This window comes from Prionailurus bengalensis, chromosome B2, assembly GCF_016509475.1.
Source record: "Prionailurus bengalensis isolate Pbe53 chromosome B2, Fcat_Pben_1.1_paternal_pri, whole genome shotgun sequence".
Lineage (NCBI taxonomy): Eukaryota > Metazoa > Chordata > Mammalia > Carnivora > Felidae > Prionailurus > Prionailurus bengalensis.
Window position 1 is genome coordinate 96057912 of NC_057349.1, and position 19852 is coordinate 96077763.

Here is a 19852-nt window from a genome sequence, read left to right on the forward strand (position 1 = left end):
CAAGGCTTATAATAAAATGGGGGCACAGATCCATGTACCTGAGAAGAGGCAACTAGAGTTGTTTCTAAATTGTCTTCAAGATACTAAAAACAAGTATGTGTGGAGAACCCTGAACTGGCAAAAGAAATGAGAGCTCTCTAACCATAGTGCACTTATGGTCACGCAGGCATAGAAAGTCTGTTTTTAAGGAAGAACAAAACAAAACAAAATAATAAAGCATCAATGTCAATGCAGAGCCTACAGTAATAATAAAGGTCTAAAAACCCTGAATTTTGCAAGGTTATTAATGTAAACAAACCATTAGAAAAATCTTTGTGGCCAGTCTAATTTACTTTAAACAAAGTAGTTGACCTAAATGGTAACTTCAAAAGCTTAAAAAATAAACAGGATTGACCTTTAGAGTAAACACCTGCCATGAATTCTACAACAAAGGGTAGCACTTCATTAGATGAATCATCTTCACACTGCTTTCAGAAATACAGCTATTAAGCTTTCATTAAATTCAATCCTTTATAACCCAACACATTAAATGTAAAGGGTAAGGTTTCAGAAAAGTATAGTTATTTTACCTGCACAATTCTTAGTAATCAAAAAACTCATTTTAACTTATTAAAAATTGACCTATAGCTCTCTCCTTTATCACCATCATTATATGGTTCTTAGTCTCTCCTTTTCTCACCAAAAAATAAAATCAGTATCCCCTATCGGGCCAACTTTCTAAAATACAAAAAAATACAATCTCATGGCTCATAACAGCAGCCACTATTTACTGAGTGCCTTCCATGGGCCACAATCTGGGCCACTAGTTTTACTTGTGTTCTCTCATTGAACCATTAAAACAAAACTCACAGAAGAGAAGTGACGGAGGGCGCCACCCAGCTAGAAAGGAGCAGGGTCTGGATACAGACTCAAGTACACCGAAGACATTTCTACTCACTGCTGTTGCTAACTCAAACAATAAACACTTTGAAGCACAAGAATTGACCTAACGGGTGCCAGGCACTGAGCCTAAGAGAACTTAAGAATAATCAACAGTGTTTTGCAGTCCCTTTATATCTGGTCTTTGGAATATAATATGCAAGTGAGAGAGTAAATCCTAGTAGAGGTAGGAAAACAAAACAAAACAAAAACACCTGCACCTTCACAGCATTCTTCAGAAAATGTATAAGATGATCCTTAAAACTTTTAAGGAATCTAATAAAAGCTAGGATCTTCTTTGCAGAGATTCACATACGAAATCACACTATTTAGGCGATTCACACAACTAAAATTCACCTACATGTTTCCATTTAAAAATTTTTAATTCCCATTTGCTCGGGCTAAGAATCAACACAAGAAAGTGCAACCTGACACAAATAAAGTTGAAGGGAGGTTTAGATGTCACAGTTGATACTTACCGTTTTCCTGTGCAATTCTTGTCATTCAGGCCGCCAACCTTGTGTATGGCAGACCAGGCTGTGAGAGCCACATACGGCAAAGAGGCAGCTTGAGTATGAGTGAGTGATTTGGGCTTCAGAGAGACCTAAATTCGAAGAGAGCAGTTAAAAATAAGCAATGACTTGCAAACCTATGAACACAAGTAAACATCTTTACCTGTGTAGGAATCCAACTACTTTCATAGATAAGTCTGTAACATTCTACCAGGTTCAGTGTTTACTGCATGCCCTCCTCCAAGATTATCCCTAAGGAATATTCTCCTAATGACTCAATCTACCTCACAGAGGTTCAGTAATATTTTATAGGCTACATTATCAGATAAAGCAGCTTAATTCTTCATAAAGAGACCACATTCAATAATCCCATTAGTCCTGAGTATACCCAGATATAAATCCAAATAAACCTTGAGCCCTCATAAACACATTCTAATTTGTTTCTGAGATCAGCTGTTTCCTTTACTCCCATTTAGTGGAAGATAATCTTTCCAGACTTTCTCTGATCTCAGTAATATACCCCCTTTTCCCTTCCTGCCCTGCCTTCTGTAGCCAATTTGCTCAATGTTAACCCCTTTCTCTCTATTCAAATCATCAAGCTCACCTGACTGTATTCGACTAGACTGTTTTTAAAGTTATTTAAAACAGCCTAATACTCCCATGCTTCTGTTGATGATTAATCGGTATGCTCCATTTGGTATATTTGGTTTCAACTGCTCATACTGGGTAAAACTGAGAAACACAGCAGGGCTTCTCAATCTCACTCCAAATCCCTGCTCCACGGGAGACAAAGAACCGCTTTGGCAGGCAGTGTTACTAATGACATGAAATACTTTTTTTTTTACTCTTTCAATAGTTCCTCTTCTCTATCTTAGCTCTTTCAAAACTACCCATAAAACAAAAACCTGATCTGAAAAACAACCAGTTATTTCAGAGATATTTGTCAGTCTTTGTTTATACTTTCTAATGGCATTTCAGCATAGAGTTGGTGAGTTACCTCATTCCCACTGACTACAACGAACTCTGACAGAGTGCCTTGTTTCCAGGGAGGAACTGCAGCCCAGACCTGAAACACACAACTTCATTAGAAACATATTTTCTGACCAAAGCTCAGCATGAGGGTTTTCCCCAGTAACAGACCCCATCCTGTGAAAAAAGCACAAATCAGCAATATACCAAGCAAAAGAGTTATTTTCACATAATATAAATGTAGTACGATTCTGGATTTATCAAGTCCAACCACACTGGAAGCAGACGCCAGTAAATCCTAGTGTATTTACTGACTACTTAGAGTACTAGTAAGAGCACAGTCTCTGGGGCTTGAATTCTGGCTCCCGTGCTTACCAGCCACAGGGCCTCTTTATAGCTTGGTTTCCCCATCGTGTAAATGGTGCCTAACTACCTACTTCATTAGGATTAAATGTGTTATTTTATGAAAAGCAACTAGAACAGTGTTAGCTATTATTATAAGCTCATGTTAACTTCTTGGTATAAAAGTTCAAAGTGACAAATGACAGGTTATTATACCAAACTTTAGCTATTTGAAAACATCTAACACATAGGGTAGAAACTGTCATTTAAAGACTTCTTCCAGGGCAAAAAAAAAAAAAAAAAAAGCGCCCAATCCTACATATTTTAAAGTTGGGCAATTCTTAAGCACTAGATTTAGAAAGTTCAGGTACAGTCAAGCTACTTTTTGGCTTTTTTTTTTTTTTCGTTTTTTTTTTTAGAGAGAGAGCGAGAGCATGAGCAGTAGAGGGAGAGGGAGAATCTCTAGGAGGCTCCATGCCCAGTGTGAAGTCCAATGTGGGGCTCGATCTCACAAACCTGGAGATCATGACCTGAGCCAAAATCAAGAGTCAGACACTTACTGGCTGAGCCACCCAGGCACCTATCAATCAAGCTATTTTTTAATTGTTTGTGAAAAATGTAACAACAGAACCAAGAACATGAAGGTTCTGGCCAAAGTTCAGTATACTTGTTGAAAAGAAGAAAAAGGGGCGCCTGGGTCTCTCAGTCGGTTGGGCGTCCGACCTCGGCTCAGGTCGTGATCTCACAGCTCTGTGAGTTCAAGCCCTGTGCGGGCTCTGTGCTGACACCTCGGAGCCTGGAGCCTGCTGCAGATTCTGTGTCTCCTTCTCTCTCTGCCCCTGCCCCGCTTGCTCTCTCTCTCCGTCTCAAAATAAATAAACACTAAAAAAATAAAAAAAAATAAAAAAAAAAAAAAAACAAGAAAAGAAGAAAAAAGGTCAAGGACACAGATATGGGAATTTCATTTTGCTTCTTTCAGAAGTATATTTAGAAAAAGAAGAGTGACCACGCAGATCTCACCTCATCTCCAGGCTTGAAGTACCTCACATCAAGTCCACATTCCATCACCACCCCAGAGACGTCCCGGCCCAGAGTCAGGGGAAATTCTTCTCCTTTGGTTTTAATATGTAGAGGATCACGTTTCATATTTAAAGCCGTAGCTCCATAACCACCTATGAAATACAATGTATCCGTTGCCTCCAAAAGAATGGAAGGATTTAAAAACTACTACAGGGTTACAGGCCACATACAATTCTAGATCCTCAAGATGTAGATTATAAAATAATCAACCTTACAGTTTTTTTTATCATCACATGCAAAAGCACAAAAACAATGAATGTTCTTTTCAAAGAAAATTATATACTTGGAAAGTTATAACCACTTGTTAAACTAAAGGTACCAGGGCTCAAAATGTTTTTGAAATTCCAATTTTTGAAGTGGTCTTCAGAATTTAGGGGATTTTCTTTTATACTTTTACTCTGTTCTTTGAAGATGGTTTCTTTTATTCATTCGTTAAGTTAAAAAAAATTGGTTTTAATGCTTATTTTTGAGAGAGAGAGAGAGAGAGAGAGAGAGAGAGAGCATGCACGCGTGTGCGCACATGAGCGGGGGAGGTGCAGAGAGACAGGGAGACACAGAATCCGAAGCAGGCTCCAGGCTCTGAACTGTCAGCACAGAGCCCAACGCAGGGCTCAAACCCACGATGCCCAAGACCATGACCTGAGCCAAAGCTCAACCGACTGAGCCACCCAGGCACCCCAAATCATTCATGATCTTTTTAAACAACAAAGTCATTTGGTGCCAAGTCTAGTGAAGAAGATAAATGTTAAAGCTGTTTGAAGTTAACAAATAGGCATGGGTCTAGTATTTGATATGGACATTGTCTAGGAGTAATGTTCCCCATGTCCCAAAAAATGTTTCCAGAACATCTTTGAAATAAGTACATAGATTCAGGAGTTGAAAAAAGCCATTTGACTGCATCTATTCTGATACAAGTCAAGTCAACTGCTTTATTATACATGGTTTTATTTTTTTTTTAATATTGACATAAATATCAGCTAACTAGAGCTGAAAACATTCTAGTAACTTTTCTGTTTTAAATAAATTGGCTACTCTATAATAACCCAAAGTAGTTTATTACAAAATTTCAACATATAAAATGACTTTTCTAAGACACAAAAGTATCTGTTATTACCCCTATTGCTTGACATTTCTGAGAACATTTCTGCTAGGTGAGGTTCTTCAGGATAAGCACTCTTTCTACCTTTCCAGTGTCATGTACCACATTTAAGCTCCCAAACCACTAAACCTCGCCGTAAGACTCCTCTTTCCTCCCCATCCACCCACCCTCAGTGGTAGCACATTAGATCCTAAGGATGAGAAGAAACTAGCAACAGAGACTAAGAAGGCTTGACTGGTGAAGAGGGGTCCTGAAGACCAAGGGAAGAGGGTCATTTCAAGAAGTCAAATGCTGACAGGGAAGACAGTTTTTCAAATAAAAAGTTGCCAAGAGGTTTTTCAAAAAAACCAAACAACTGGATCCAACAACATAGCAGTCTTTGGTGACCTTGACAGCAGTTGCTGTGGCATGGAGTGCTCAAAAGAGAACGGGCGGTGAAGAACCAGAGACCTGAGACCATTCAACTCTTTCAAATGGTTTTGCTCTAAAGGGGAGCTAGAAATGAAACAGTGGTTGGAGGGATGCAAGTGAGATGGAGAGAGGATTTTTGAGTGTGTATTTTTTTCCTCTTTAAGAGGGGAGACATAACAACAAGACTGTGTGCTAATCAGAATGATTCAATGGAAAGGCAAAGACTGATGATACAGTTATGAATTTCTGAAACCGTGCTCCTGAGATGATGAAAGGGGATGGAATCTAGAGGAAGACTGGCCTCAGATAACAGCAATGACAGTTAATCCATACAGTGGGAGGGATGGTAGAAGATCCAGGGGGGAGATGACAGGTGGGTGGCCTGTAGAAGTTGTTTTTCTAATGAACAAAAAATCAAGACTATGGGAGAGAGTGTTTCAAGGTTGGGATAGTCCCAGAAAACCTAAGCTTATGGCCATCATGCCAATATTACACATTTGCCATCTGGCTAATTAGGGGTGCACGCTGTCAGGGGGGAAAAAAAAGCAACTTCACATGTAATATTTATGGAAGTCATATTTCATTTTTCCTGTCTTACATCCCTTTTCTATGCCTAAAACACAATTAAACAATTATTCTCTGAAAGTCCTATGTGGTCTGGGCAACAAAAGTGGGTATTTAGCCATGTCAGGGTGTAGCTGCTGTTTCAAAGCTGCCAAAATTCTTCGGTCCCTTCTGAAGTACAGAGGCTGCAGGACAAGGCTGCTCAGGTTTCTTGGTCACCCTGACATGCTGATGCATCAGCTGAGTAGCACTGGCTCACTGCTACTATTAGCTAAACAAGCCCCAAATCCAGAATGCAGCTGGTAGCAAGTGAAAACCTGCTAGGTGACACAAAGGAATGGGGGCCCTTCGGAGGCCCATTGTTAGAGATTGTCAATAAGGCTCAGGAATTGGGATGATGTGGCAAGGCGGTCATTCAAAATAGAAGGAGAGATAAAAAGTTTCCCAAACAAAAATTAAAGGAGTTTGTGACCACTAAACCAGCCCTGCAAGAAATTTTAAGGGGGACTCTCTGAGGGGAGAAAAGATGAAAACAAAGAAACAAAGACCAAAAGCAACAAAGACTAGAAAGGACCAAAGAACACCACCAGAAACTCCAACTCTACAAGCAACATCATGGCAATAAATTCATATCTTTCAGTACTCACTGTAAATGTCAATAGACTAAATGTTCTAATCAAAAGACACAGGGTAACAGAATGGATAAGAAAACAAGATCCATCTATATGCTGTTTACAAGAGACCCACTTTAGACCTAAAGACACCTTCGGATTGAAAGTAAGAGTATGGAGAACCATCTATCATGCTAATGGTCAACAAAAGACAGACGGAGTAGCCATACTTACAGTCTTTATTTTAAAGTCTAGATTGTCTGATGTATCAAAAGATGCAGAAAGGCATTACATCATAATTAAGGGGTCTATCCACCAATAAGACCTAACAATTGTAAACATGTATGCACCAAATGTGGCAACACCCAAATATATAAATCAATTAATCACAAACATAAAGAAACTCATTGATAATAACACCATAAGAGTAGGGGACTTCAACACCCCACTTACAACAATGGACAGATCATCTAATCAAAAAATCAACAAGGAAACAATGGCTTTGAATGACACACTGGACCAGATGGACTTAACAGATATATTCAGAACATTTCATCCTAAAGCATCAGAATATACATTCTTCTCCAGTGCACATGGAACATTCTCCAGAATAGACCACATACTGGAACACAAACCAGCCCTCAACAAGTACAAAAAGACCGAGATCATACCGTGCATATTTTCAGACCACAATGCTATGAAACTCGAAATCAAAACACAAGAAAAAGTTTGGAAAGGTAACAAATACTTGGAGACTAAAGAACATCCTACTAAAGAATGAATGGGCTAACCAAGAAATTACAGAGAAAATTAAAAAGTTCATGGAAGCCAATGGAAATAATAACACCACAACCAAAAACCTCTGGGATGCAGCAAAGGTGGTCATAAGAGGAAAGTATATAGCAATCCAAGCCTTCCTAAAGAAGGAAGAAAGGTCTCAGATACACAACCTAACCTTACACCTTAAGGAGCTGGAAAAAGAACTGCAAATAAAACCCCAAACCAGCAGAAAACAGGAAATAATAAAGATTAGGGCAGAAATTAATGCTATTGAAACCAAAAAACAAAACAGATCAAGGAAACCAGAAACTGGTTCTTTGAAAGAATTAACAAAATTGACAAACCACTAGCCAGTTTGATGAAAAAGAAAAAGGAAAGAACCCAAATAAATAAAATCAAGAATGAAAGAGGAGAGATCACAACCAACACAGCAGAAATAAAAACAATAAGAATATTATGAGCAATTATACGCCAATAAAATGGGCAATCTGGAAGAAATGGACAAATTCCTAGAAACATATACACTACCAAAACTGAAACAGGAAGAAATAGAAAATTTGAACAGACCCATAACCAGTAAAGAAATCAAATCAGTAATAAAAAAAATCTCCCAAAAAATAAGAGTCCAGGGCCAGATGGCTTTCCAAGGGAATTCTACCAAACATTTAAAAGTTAACACCTATTCTCTTGAAGGTGTTCCAAAAAATCGAAATGGAAGGAAAACTTCCAACTCCTTCTACGAGGCCAGCATTACCTTGGATCCAAAACCAAACAGAGACCCCACTAAAAAGAACTATAGACCAATTTTCCCGATGAACATGGATGCAAAAATCCTCAACAAGATATTAGCCAACTGGCTCCAACAATACATTAAAAAAATTATTCACCACGACCAAGTGGGACTTATACCTGGGATGCAGGGCTGGCTCAATATCCACAAAAACAATCAATGTGATTCATCACATCAATAAAAGAAAGGACAAGAACCATATGACCCTCTCAATAGATGCAGAGAAAGCATTTGACACAATACAGCATCCTTTCTCGATAAAAACCCTCAAGAAAGTAGCGATAGAAGGATCATAACTCGAGATCATAAAAGCCATATATGAAAGACCCAACACTAAGATCATCCTCAATGGGGAAACACTGAGAGCTTTCCCCCTAAGGTCAAGATATGACAGGGATGTCCACTCTCGCCACTATTATTCAACCTAGTATTGGAAGCCTTAGCCTCTGCAATCAGACAACACAAAGAAATAAAAGGCATCCAAACTGGCCAGGAGGAGGTCAAACTTTCACTCTTCGCAGATGACATGGTATTCTATATGGAAAACCCAATGAGCTAAAATCAATGCACAGAAATCGATTGCATTCCTATACGCCAACAATGAAGCAACAGAAAGAGAAATCAAGGAATCAATCCCATTTACAGTTGCACCAAAAATGATAAAATACCTAGGAATAAATCTAACCAAAGAGGTGAAACATCTATACACGGAAAACTACAGAAAGCTTATGAAAGAAATTGAAGACACAAAAAAAATGGAAAAAAAGACCCCACGCTCCTGGATAGGAAGAACCAATATTGTTAAAATGTCAATACTACCCAAAAGCAATCTACATATTCAATGCAATTCTTATCAAAATAACACCAGCATTCTTCACAGAGCTATAACAAACAATCCCACAATTTGTATGGAACCAGAAAAGACCCCTAATAGCCAAAGCAATCTTGAAAAAGAAAACCAAAGCAGGAGGCATCACAATCCCGGACTTCAAGCTGTATTACAATGCTGTAATCAAGACAGTATGGTACTGGCACAAAAACAGACACTCAGATCAATGGAACAGAATAGAGAACCCAGAAATGGGCCCACAGATGTATGGCCAACTAAGCTTTGACAAAGCAGGAAAGAATATCCAATGGAAAAAAGACGGGTCTTTTCAGCAAATGGTGTTGGGAAAACTGGACAGCCACACGCAGAAAAATGAACCTGGGCCACTTTCTTACACCACACACAAAATCAACTCAAAATGGATGAAAGACCTAAATGTAAGACAGGAAGCCATCAAAATCCTTGAGGAGAAAGCAGGCAAAAACCTCTTTGATCTTGGCTGTAGCAACTTCTTACTCAACACATCTCCAGAGGCAAGGGAAACAAAAGCAAAAATGAACCATTGGGACCTTATCAAGATAAAAAGCTTCTGCACAGTAAAGGAAACAATCAGCAAAACTAAAAGGCAACGACAGAATGGGAGAAGAAATTTGCAAACGACATATCAGATAAAGGGCTAGTATCTAAAATCTATAAAGAACTTATCAAACTCAACACCCAAAAAACAAATAATCCAGTGAAGAAATGGGCAAAAGACATGAATAGACACTTCTACAAGGAAGACATCCAGGTGGCTGACACATGAAAAAAATGCTCAACATCACTCATTATCAGGGAAATGATACATCTCAGAACCACAATGAGATACCACCGACCTGTCAGACTGGCTAACATTAACAACTCAGGCAACAACAGATGTTGGGGAGGATGCAGAGAAAGGATCCCTTTTGCATCGCTGGTGGGAATGCAAGCTGGTGCAGCCACTCTGGAGAACAGGATGGAGGTTCCTCAAAAAATTAAAAATAGAACTACCCTATGACCCAGCAATTGCACTACTAGGCATTTATCCAAGGGATACAGGTATGCCGTTTCGAAGGAACACATGCACCCCAATATTTATACCATCACTATCAACAATAGCCAAAGCATGGAAAGAGCACAAATGTCCATCAATGGATGAATAAAGAAGATGTGGTATATACAATGGAGTATTACTCAGCAATCAAAAAGAATGAAATTTTGCCATTTGCGACTGCATGGATGGAACTAAAGGGTACTATGCTAAGTGAAATTAGAGAAAGACAAAAATCATATGACTTCACTCATATGAGGACTTTAAGAGACAAAACAGATGAACATAGGGAAGGGAAACAAAAATAATATAAAAACAGGGAGGGGGACAAAACAGAAGAGACTCTTAAATATGGAGAACAGTTACTGGAGGGGTTATGGGAGGGGGGATGGGCTAAATGGGTAAGGGGCATTAAGGAATCTACCCCTGAAATATTGCTGCACTATATGCTAACTAATTTGGATGTAAATTTAAAAAATAAAAAATAAATTAAAAAAAAAAGAATTGGGATGATGTGAAAAATCCTAATCTGTCATCAGTTTCAGTGACTTCAATCCCATCTAAGGAAATCAAACTTTGTTGGGATGATTCTGTTGGCTATATATATTTTTGCATTTATTTAGCCATTTACAGGATTTATGATTTTATGTCCAATGAAAGTGGCCATCTCCAGAAAAACAGCCTGCCTTCATCTTTCAAAATAGACAGGTCCTTGCATTCTTGTCAAGGGAAACAAGTGCTTCCTACAGTTTATAATCTAGTACTCATTATTTTATTTCCCCAAGCTACCATTTCAGCAATCTTCTGCAACAACAATCACACATTCCACGCCCCCCACCCCGCGCAAAAAAAAAAAAAAAAAAAAAACAAAAAAAACAAAAAAGGATTCATGAGCAGGAAACAGGGTAACTTACAAATAATATTACTTGGTTAAGTTATATAAAACTAAGATGTCTCAAGAATACTATATACAAGTAAAATGTGCCACAACATTACATTATTAAATAGCAGCCAAGAAAGTCCCGATCTAGCCAACCTACTGAAATCAAAACATACACAATACAAATTGTGCATGTGCATTCAAAGAAATGAAAAGTTAACAGGTTGAAATGAAGACAAAATGTACAAAGTACTCAAGGTTAGAACACCACTAATTTTAGTGTACAACCTTAAGTTAAAATGAAAATATAAAATGACACAAAAATAATGACTGAATGACAACTACATATGTGAAGCACTAAAACAGGTAGTAGTTGACACAGAACATGAGATCTACCTTCAAAGGATTTATAATCAAAGGGGATGACAAAACATACTGATCATTGGGTATAAACCTTCCACTTAAAGGCATAGCCTATAAAAACTATTATCTTTATACCCTATGTAAATGAATAAAGTGAAACACCATTTCCAACTAGTAGCAACTCTTCAGAACAAACAAAAAGAATACAAATGTGGATTTCATGGGACAATCATAGTAAAGACATTTCAATTCTCCCTTAATAGAGTTTCTAGCTACAAACACTTTTTGAATCTAAGTATTTCCTCAAACCCCCTGCCCACAAAGAAATGTGTAATAGCTATTCCTCACATTGTCTAGATTGACTGTCCGATAGAAATACAATGCAAGTCACATTAATTCAAAATTTCCTAGTAGGCACTAAAAATGAACAAATAAAATTAATTTTCATATTTTACTTAATATAGTCAAAATATTATCAGGTCAATATGTAATCAATATAAAATTGTTGGGACATTTCACATTCTTTTTTAAAAAATTTTTAATGTTTATTTTTGAGAGAGAAAGAGAGAGAGAGAGAGAGAGAGAGAGAGCGCGCGCACAAGGGGGGAGAGGGGAGGAGCAGAGAGAATCGCAGAGGCAGGCTCCAGGCTCTGAACTGTCAGCACAGAGCTGATGCAGGGCTTGACCTCACAAACTGGGAGAGCGTGACCTGAGCTGAACTCGGAGGCTTAACTGACTGAGCCACACAGGCACCCCAACATTCTTTTTTTTCTTACTAAGTCTTTGATATCAGTGTGCGTTTTACACTAACTGCACATCTGAATTCAGATTAGCCACACCTCGGTTGCTCACCACCCGCCTGTGACTAGTGGTTACTATACTGGACAGCACAGGTCTAGATATATTCATGGAGTTAAAAATATCAACTTTAAAAATTGGAGTCAAAAGATCTAAAGACCAAGAGGGCACCAGGCTGGCTCAGTCAGTAGAGCATGTGACCCTTGACCTCAGAGTTGTGAGTTTGAATCTCATGTTGGGTGTGAAGATTACTTAAAAATAAAATCTTTAAAAAACAACAAAAAAACCTAGACTGTGAAAGTGTGCTTTATTTCCCGAATCCAGCAGTTCTCCAAGTTTTCACATCCCCAAGATCTGTGGAGTCTAAGTCCTTTCCTTTCAACCTGCAGGAGGCTGGATTTTCTTCACTAACTTCAAATGATGTATTGCAACAGATTGAATACAGCCGTTCATATGAAATCCACCTGTCTTATTAAACCAGAAGGCACAGAGATAAGCAAATGTGTTAAACAGCGCTATCCTTCTTACTCAATTTTTTTCCTTATTTTGGAAACTAGTTATTTTTCATTGTAAGCACTTTGAAGTAGACCCTACACTCTATCAACCACCACCTTTTCCAATGCTTCACATATGGACTTGTCTCTCATTTTATGTCATTTTATATTTCTGCCCTAATTTAAATTTTGTAATGTCAACACAAAAGTTCACTGCATTTTTAAATGAAAATTTAAAATTTTCTCTTCTAATTTCTAATAAGGTAAACACTGACAGCTATAACTCACATAAGCAAAAGCCCATTTTAATTATTAACAGGCTAAAGAGATCTCAAGACCAAAAAGCTTGAGAACGGCCATCCTAATCTATCACACAGCTCCTGGAAAATAGGAGGAAGAAATGAAAAGATGTCAGTCTCAACACTTTCATATTTCTCTATAAATTTCACAAAATGATTCATTCTATCATTAATGTTGACTTTGTAATTGGTTTCTATGAACCAAGAAATTGAACTAATCACGCACAGTTCACATACAGTAACTGTTATGAGGCAATCTATGTTGCACACAAGGCCTTCAAAACACAGACTCACGGTTAAAATAAACTGCATATGGCAGCTTATTTAGAACATGGAGGTTAACTAATCATCTCAAGAGATTTTTATGTTTTCAGAAGACATGGAGGAGTTCCCGCAAGCAATATTTTTGTCATTATTTTCCAAAAGTTAAATTCACAAAGGGTAATCAATCTTTTTGGCACTATAATAATTGCAAAGCGTACATAATTTTAAGGAATATAGTGCTTTCCAAACTTTGGCAATATGCCTCAGCTGAAATTAAGATGGTAACATTCCCATTTAGGATGAAGCAAACAGGAAAGGGTATTTTAAAGGGCGAGAGCAAAAATCCAACAGCAGAAATGAAGTACTGTGTCCAAATCCTGGCAACCTGTTCTGTTTTGTCCACAGGAACAATAAAGACAGACGAGAATAGTGAGAGAGCAGAGAATTATTATAAAAATGCAAATTCTGAACTGATGTGAAAACATAATCATACCTCCAAAACCTGCAGTGGCCCTCAGAATACACAAAGTTCCCCGGATGATATACCAAAAAGTTAGCTGTGGACCCCAAATTAGCTCAAATCCCAATCCTCACTGTAAAGAGGCATGGAAAAATTTCAAACATATATTTCCTTATATCTTGTCGAAGACTGAAGTATACCATGAACACTGCAATTTCAAAAACCTGAAAAATAATATGTGCTGAGATACTGTCAAAAACCCAAACAATTCCTTTGTATTAACCAAAGAGCTGTAGTCAAATAACATCTTTTAAAACTGACCCCTGATGAAAAAAAAAAAAAAAAAAAGGAAAGAAAAAGGGAAGGTGGAATGTCTTCCGAAAACTTACTTCTCATATTAACATCTATAGGATTTACACTCGCGGCGTGAACTTTGATAATAACTTCATTTGGATAGTGTATGACAGGTATCATCATGTTCTGAGTAAATCGAAGCACCTCGTTCTTTCCGTATTTATCTATCACCCAAGCGGGCATGACGGTGCTCCTTGGAGAGGTAGTGCTAATCTTTTTAACTGAAGGCTTTTGTACAGCATGGCTTCTCCAGAAGCAAACCGCAGTACATGCATTTCTTCTAAGTACACAGGTTTTCAGCAGAAGTTCCATCGTAAACAGTGGTTGTATTGTGGGCCCTAAGTAAAATGCATGTAAATTGGCTCAAACTCTAACCCCTAAATTAGGTCAATATCTGCCAAACACACTGGCTGATTTCAAAGTTGAGAATTCAAAATATTAGTCAGCCTGCCTAATGGAGCAATTGAAGGAAGAAGAACATGGAATTATTCTGCTCTTCCCATTTGAAAATCTCCAATTAGCGTTCCAGTCAGTATTCTGTCATTCTCTTCCCTCCTTACACCTTCTCCCCTTTGAAAAACAAATACAAAACCCCTAGAAGCCAGCCTTGTCCCGGAAGCCCCCGGCAGGACAAGCAAACCCCGCTCAATTACCACACGCTACCAAGAACCTGAGACTCCCCGACTCCCTCCGCGACCCTAGCCCCGAGTCTCCTTACGACCCTCTCTCCTTCGCAGCAGGAGTTGCTTTGCGGCGCCCACCAATCACGTGCAAAGATAATTTCCCCGGGGTTGCAATTCGACCAATCTAAGTACTCGATGTTGAAACGGTCAGTGACGGCCAAAGATGGCTGCGCCCATGTAATACCGGCGCGGGTGTTGACCTTTTTTATTCTTCCTTGTCACCTGGTGCCTGTGGTGGCAGGCTGGGCACGAGGACCATGCTGGGCCGGACCCTCCAAGAAGTGAGTGGAACTGGCTGTTGAGGGCCCAGGGAGGTCAGAAAGATTCGCGGAATCCGTGGACAAGGAGCCCCGGGGTCTGACCACGCATCTTGGTCAGCCTCGGCCGTCTCCTTTCCTGGAACTGGGTGGGGGCTTCCGACCTTTGGGCCATTCAGCTGTACTCTCTATACCCGTTCTGGAGTTACGACCTCAGCAGGGGAGGCTTACGCAGCACGGAACGGTGCGGTGGAAGTGTACCCTGGATTCTTTCAACTAGACGTTTGCTAAAAGCTTGGGTCAGGCCCCTAGTGGATGGGCTTTGCTGGTCCACTTTAGTCCCTCTTCGGTTCCCTACACTCATCTAATGCAGTTATTGCTTAAGAAGCCCGTGAAATCTGTACTTTGCAAAATACAAACGAGTAATTTTTAGATCTCCCCCCCCCCCCCGCCCCGTCCCCACTTCCTTGATAGATTCTTTAGGCTTCAACTATCAGTAAGATAGCAAGGATTCTCTCACCCGTGTCTTCCATTTCCTGGAGCTCAGTTTTATACTCTAGGCTATGTTTGTAAATGCCTTCTGGACATCTCTTCAAAATGCCCCATAACAACCTCAACTTACTTTAAGGAAAGTTGACTTCATCATTGTAACAGGACCACTTCTTACTTCTCAACCTCCACCTTAAAAAACAAATCAAAACCTGATTTCTGAATTCTTAATATTCTCTTTTTAATGGCACAGCTGTTATCCCAGTTGCCCTTAACATTCTTCCTCATCTGTCATATCCAATAAATCACTAAGCCCTGTTAATTCTATTTTGAATTTACCTCTGGAATCTGTTTTCTTTGCTTCCTCTCTGCTGTTAAGACTTCAGATCTCCTTGCTTTCTGGCCCAGTATCTCTCAAACTTGGGAACTGTCTGCAGGCCCACTCATATAAGAATCCTGTCAGGCTCTTGTTAGAACCACAGCTGTGTCCCACTTTGGGAGCTCTGTGATTTGCGGTCCAGAGTATATGGTTTAACCAGGGCTCCAGGTGAATCTGCTAATAAGTAGGGGTTTAGGACCTACCCTGCCTTCCATTTTCCTGTTGTATTTTCACCTGGGAAATCTTTTTATCTGTCCATGTAGTAGCCTTTTAGAAAGCTGTAAATTACAATAACAAAAATGACAGGCATTAAATAATAAATAGCCCTTACCCAAAGTGCATTAGTGTTTTACCATCTTATATTACACGTGGTCTCTACTATATATTTCTGTACAGAGGCGCCTTCGTGGCTTAATCAGTTAAGCATCTGACTTTGGCTCAGGTCGTGATCCCGCAGCTTATGAGTTCAAGCCTCGTATAGGGCTTCCACTCTCAGTGCAGAGCCTGCTTTGGATCCTTTGTCTCCCTCTCTCTGCTCCTCCCCCCCCCCCAAAATAAACATTTAAAAATTTAAAAAAATAAAATTATAAAAACAAAACATTATTTGGTAGTTATTTTCCCACCCCCCAAAGTATCTTCTGTCCACTCCATGTTTTTTCTACATCATTGTACTGATGTCCCAAATTCTACCAATTAGAAATTAATTAATTTAGTACACATTCTCTTTTAAATATGTAAAGACACCTGGGAGGGTCGAATGATTTATTCACGCATTGTTGTGAATTACAATAGTTCAATAAAATTTCTCTCCCTCACATAGTTGCTATAATCAATTGAAGAAAGGGAAAATTTGCTGGGGAGGAAATTCAGGGGAGGAGCTGGGAACTATAATAGAGTTTTGAGGCAATGTTGGGGACCTACGTAAGGCTTAGAGTAACAGGAGCCCTGAGAGGAGGCACTCAAAGGAGGTAACATGCCAAACAGGAGATAAAACTATTTGTAAGTTTTATGCAGGTACATTCAGGAAAGAGGAGTCTCACTTTTACCTTCCCCCTTTGTGGCATGATCCCACTGTTTCTAGGAGCCAGACACCAGGCTAATATTACTAATCCTAAAGTTATTAATTATATATTCAAGAGGCTTCTTGGGGGTCTGCCTAAGAACCCTTAATTGTTCTATGGGAAAACAGATTCCAAATTTTAAACAACTCAGTTTTTCATTCAATTAACATTTAGTGAACACCTCTGTGTTCCAGTCTTTGGGGATTAGCATTGAAGGCAAACAGAAGTTCCTGCACTCATGAAGCCTGCATTTTTATGGGGAAACAGGCATTAAATAAGTTTTTATTTTTTTAAGTAAATAATATAATCTCAGGTAGTATAAGTAATATGAAGAAAGATTAAGCAGGCTATAGTGTGAGAAGTAGTAGGGGTGGGGGTGGAGCCAGATGGCTTGGAGTGGTTAGGAAAGGTTTCTCTGACTGCCTGGGTATATTTTAAAGAGACCTGAAGGATATGAAGGGTGAGCCCTGGGAGGGTCTGGAGGAATAGTATTCCAGCCAGATGGAACAGTAAGTGCAAAGAGTCTGCAGCAAGAGCAAGCTTGACATGTTCAGGAATTGCAAGAAGGCCAGTGTGCCTGGAGAGATGTGAATGAAGAGGAGAATAGTGGGAGATTGAGGTTAGAGAGATAAGTAGGAGCCAGATCATGGACTTCTTAGGCCATGGTAAGGAAAAGCTCCTAAAGGCTATTCCTAAAGATGTGGTCTACAAGAAAGCAAGTGAGGAAGCAGAAAGACCAGTTAGAAGGCTGTTGCATTGGCAAGAGATAATGGCAGCACAGATGGGGTGGCTGTAGAGGTAATGTGAAACGGGTGTTTTTCTTTAAGTTAGTTGCTGATGGATTGGATACAGAGTTTGAGGGAAAGAGAAGAATGAAGGAGGATGCTTAAAGTTTTGGCCTGGGCAGTTGGGAAGATGGTAACAGCAAGATCGGAAAGACTTGGTGCCTGGGTGGCTCAGTCAATTAAGCGTCCAACTTCGGCTCAGGTCATGATTTTGCGGTTGATGAGTTCGAGCCCTGTGTCAGGCTCTGTGCTGATAGCTCAGAGTCTGGAACCTGCTTCAGATTCTGTCTCCCTCTCTTTTTGCCCCTCCTCCTCTCATGCTCTGTCTCCCTCTCAAAAATAAATAAACATTTAAAAAAAATGGGAAAGATTTTTTTCCCACTTTTCTTTTGAGGTATCGTTGACATATCACGTTATATTTGTTGCAGGTGTACAACATAATTTGGTATTTGTATACACTGCAAATTGATCACAATAAGTCTAGTTTTTCCCTGTCATCATATAAAGTTACATAATATGCAGTACAATATTGTTGACTATAGTCACCATGCTGTACATTATATCCCCATGACATTTATTTTATGACTGGAAGTTTACCTCTTGACCCCTTTCTCCCATTTTGCCCATCCCCTAACCCCTCCCTCCTGGCATCCATCTGTCTCTTCTCTGCATCTACGAGTTTTGTTTTGTTTTTTAGATTCCACATATAAGTGAAGTCATACGGTATTTGTCTTTCTCTATTGTCACAAATGGCAAGATTTTGTTCTTTTTATCTTACCATTTGTGACAATAGAAAGACAAATACCGTAGGATTTCACTTAGGTGTGGAATATATATAATATATATATAATGGACCATTAGGTAACCATATATTAGGTATATATTAAATGAAGTGTGTATGTATATATATACATATATATACACACATATATATATGCGTGTGTGTGTGTATATATACACATACACACACACCACATCTCCTTTATCCATTCATCCATCAATGGACACCTTGGTTGCTTCCATGTTTTGGCTATTATGAATAATGTGCAACAAACATAAGGGTGCATATATCTTTTCAAATTAGTGTTTTCGTTTCTTTGGATAAATACCCAGAAGTGGAATTGCTGGATCATACGGTACTTCTGTTTTTAGTTTTTTGAGGACCCCCATACAGAAAAGACTCTTAGGAAGCATATTTGGAAGGAGAAAGTTATCAAGACTTCTGGGCATGTTAATTTGGAGATGCCTGCTGGATATGCAAGTGGAGATATTGGTTAAGCAGGCGGATATAGGAGTTTTGGAGATCAGGAAAGCAGCTAGGTATGACGATATAAATTGACCAGAGTATAGAAGATAATTAATGTACGTAGACAGATAAGAACACCCAGGGAGCTGAGCACAAAAATAGAAGAAGGCCTAAAACTTTCCAACATTTAGAGGTCAGCAATAGGAAGCAGAGCCAGCAAAAGAGATGTGAAAGAATGGTAGGTAAGGCAAGAGGGAAACCAAGTCTTGGTGTCCTGAAACACAAGTGAAAAAGCTTCAAGAAGAGAGTGCTCTCTTAAGTTGAATGCTGCTGAGAAATACTGTATACGATTAGGACTGAGCAGTGACTGCTGGATTTAGGAATGTGGAGGTTGCTAGTGATCTTGATACAATTTCTTGGAACATTGGAGACAAAAACATGAATGGAATGTATTAATGGGTACCAGTCAACTGGACACTCCGGCCTCAAGGACTCTCCTTCCTATACCTTCAGCATTTATTAAGACAATTATTTTTGAAAGACAGTTCTTTTTCTAAGTGAACTTCTGATGCTGTCTGTAAAGTTAGTGGTATAGTGGTCCAGAGTGTGGGCTTTGGAAACAACAGCAGGCCTTGGTTGAATCCCCACTCTACTTTCCAGCTTTGTGACCTCACGCAGGAACTTTAGCTTTTTATCTGTAAAATGGAGGCAATAATATCAGCCCCTCAGAGTGGATATAAAGATTAAATGAAATATAAATCATTGATGGGTGGGAGGATGTAGTAAATAGGTGATGCTCTTGTTGTGATGAGCACCCGCTGATGTATGGAATTGTTGAGTCATTATATTTTATACCTGAAACTAATATAACGCTGTGCTAACTATACTGGAATTAAAATTAACTTAAAACTGAGCACCTGGGTGGCTCAGTCAGTTAAGCATCTGACTTCAGCTCCAGTCATGATCCCACAGTTTGTGAGTTTGAGCCCCGCCTCAGGCTCTGTGCTGATAGCTCAGAGCCTGGAGCCTGCTTCAGATTCTGTGTCTCACTCTCTCCCTGCCC

General features: G+C 39.2%; 2 protein-coding genes across 3 annotated transcripts in view; one reads left to right on the top strand and one right to left on the bottom strand.

The window, feature by feature from the left end:
- The window catches only part of RTN4IP1 (reticulon 4 interacting protein 1), a 48796-nt gene extending 34202 nt beyond the window's left edge, over positions 1-14594 (bottom strand). The window contains exons 1-4 of the mRNA XM_043592037.1: positions 13925-14594; positions 3762-3913; positions 2428-2496; positions 1398-1522 (exon numbers count right to left, since the gene is read on the bottom strand). Of these exons, the coding sequence (XP_043447972.1) occupies positions 1398-1522; positions 2428-2496; positions 3762-3913; positions 13925-14201 (623 nt within the window). The 5' untranslated portion in view covers positions 14202-14594. The remainder of the gene's footprint in view (positions 1-1397; positions 1523-2427; positions 2497-3761; positions 3914-13924) is intronic.
- Positions 14595-14743: 149 nt separating this feature from the next.
- Positions 14744-19852, top strand: part of QRSL1 (glutaminyl-tRNA amidotransferase subunit QRSL1) — a 31047-nt gene continuing 25938 nt past the window's right edge. For both annotated transcript variants that reach the window (XM_043592035.1, XM_043592036.1), the window contains exon 1: positions 14744-14853. In XM_043592035.1, the coding sequence (XP_043447970.1) occupies positions 14830-14853 (24 nt within the window). In that variant the 5' untranslated portion in view covers positions 14744-14829. The remainder of the gene's footprint in view (positions 14854-19852) is intronic.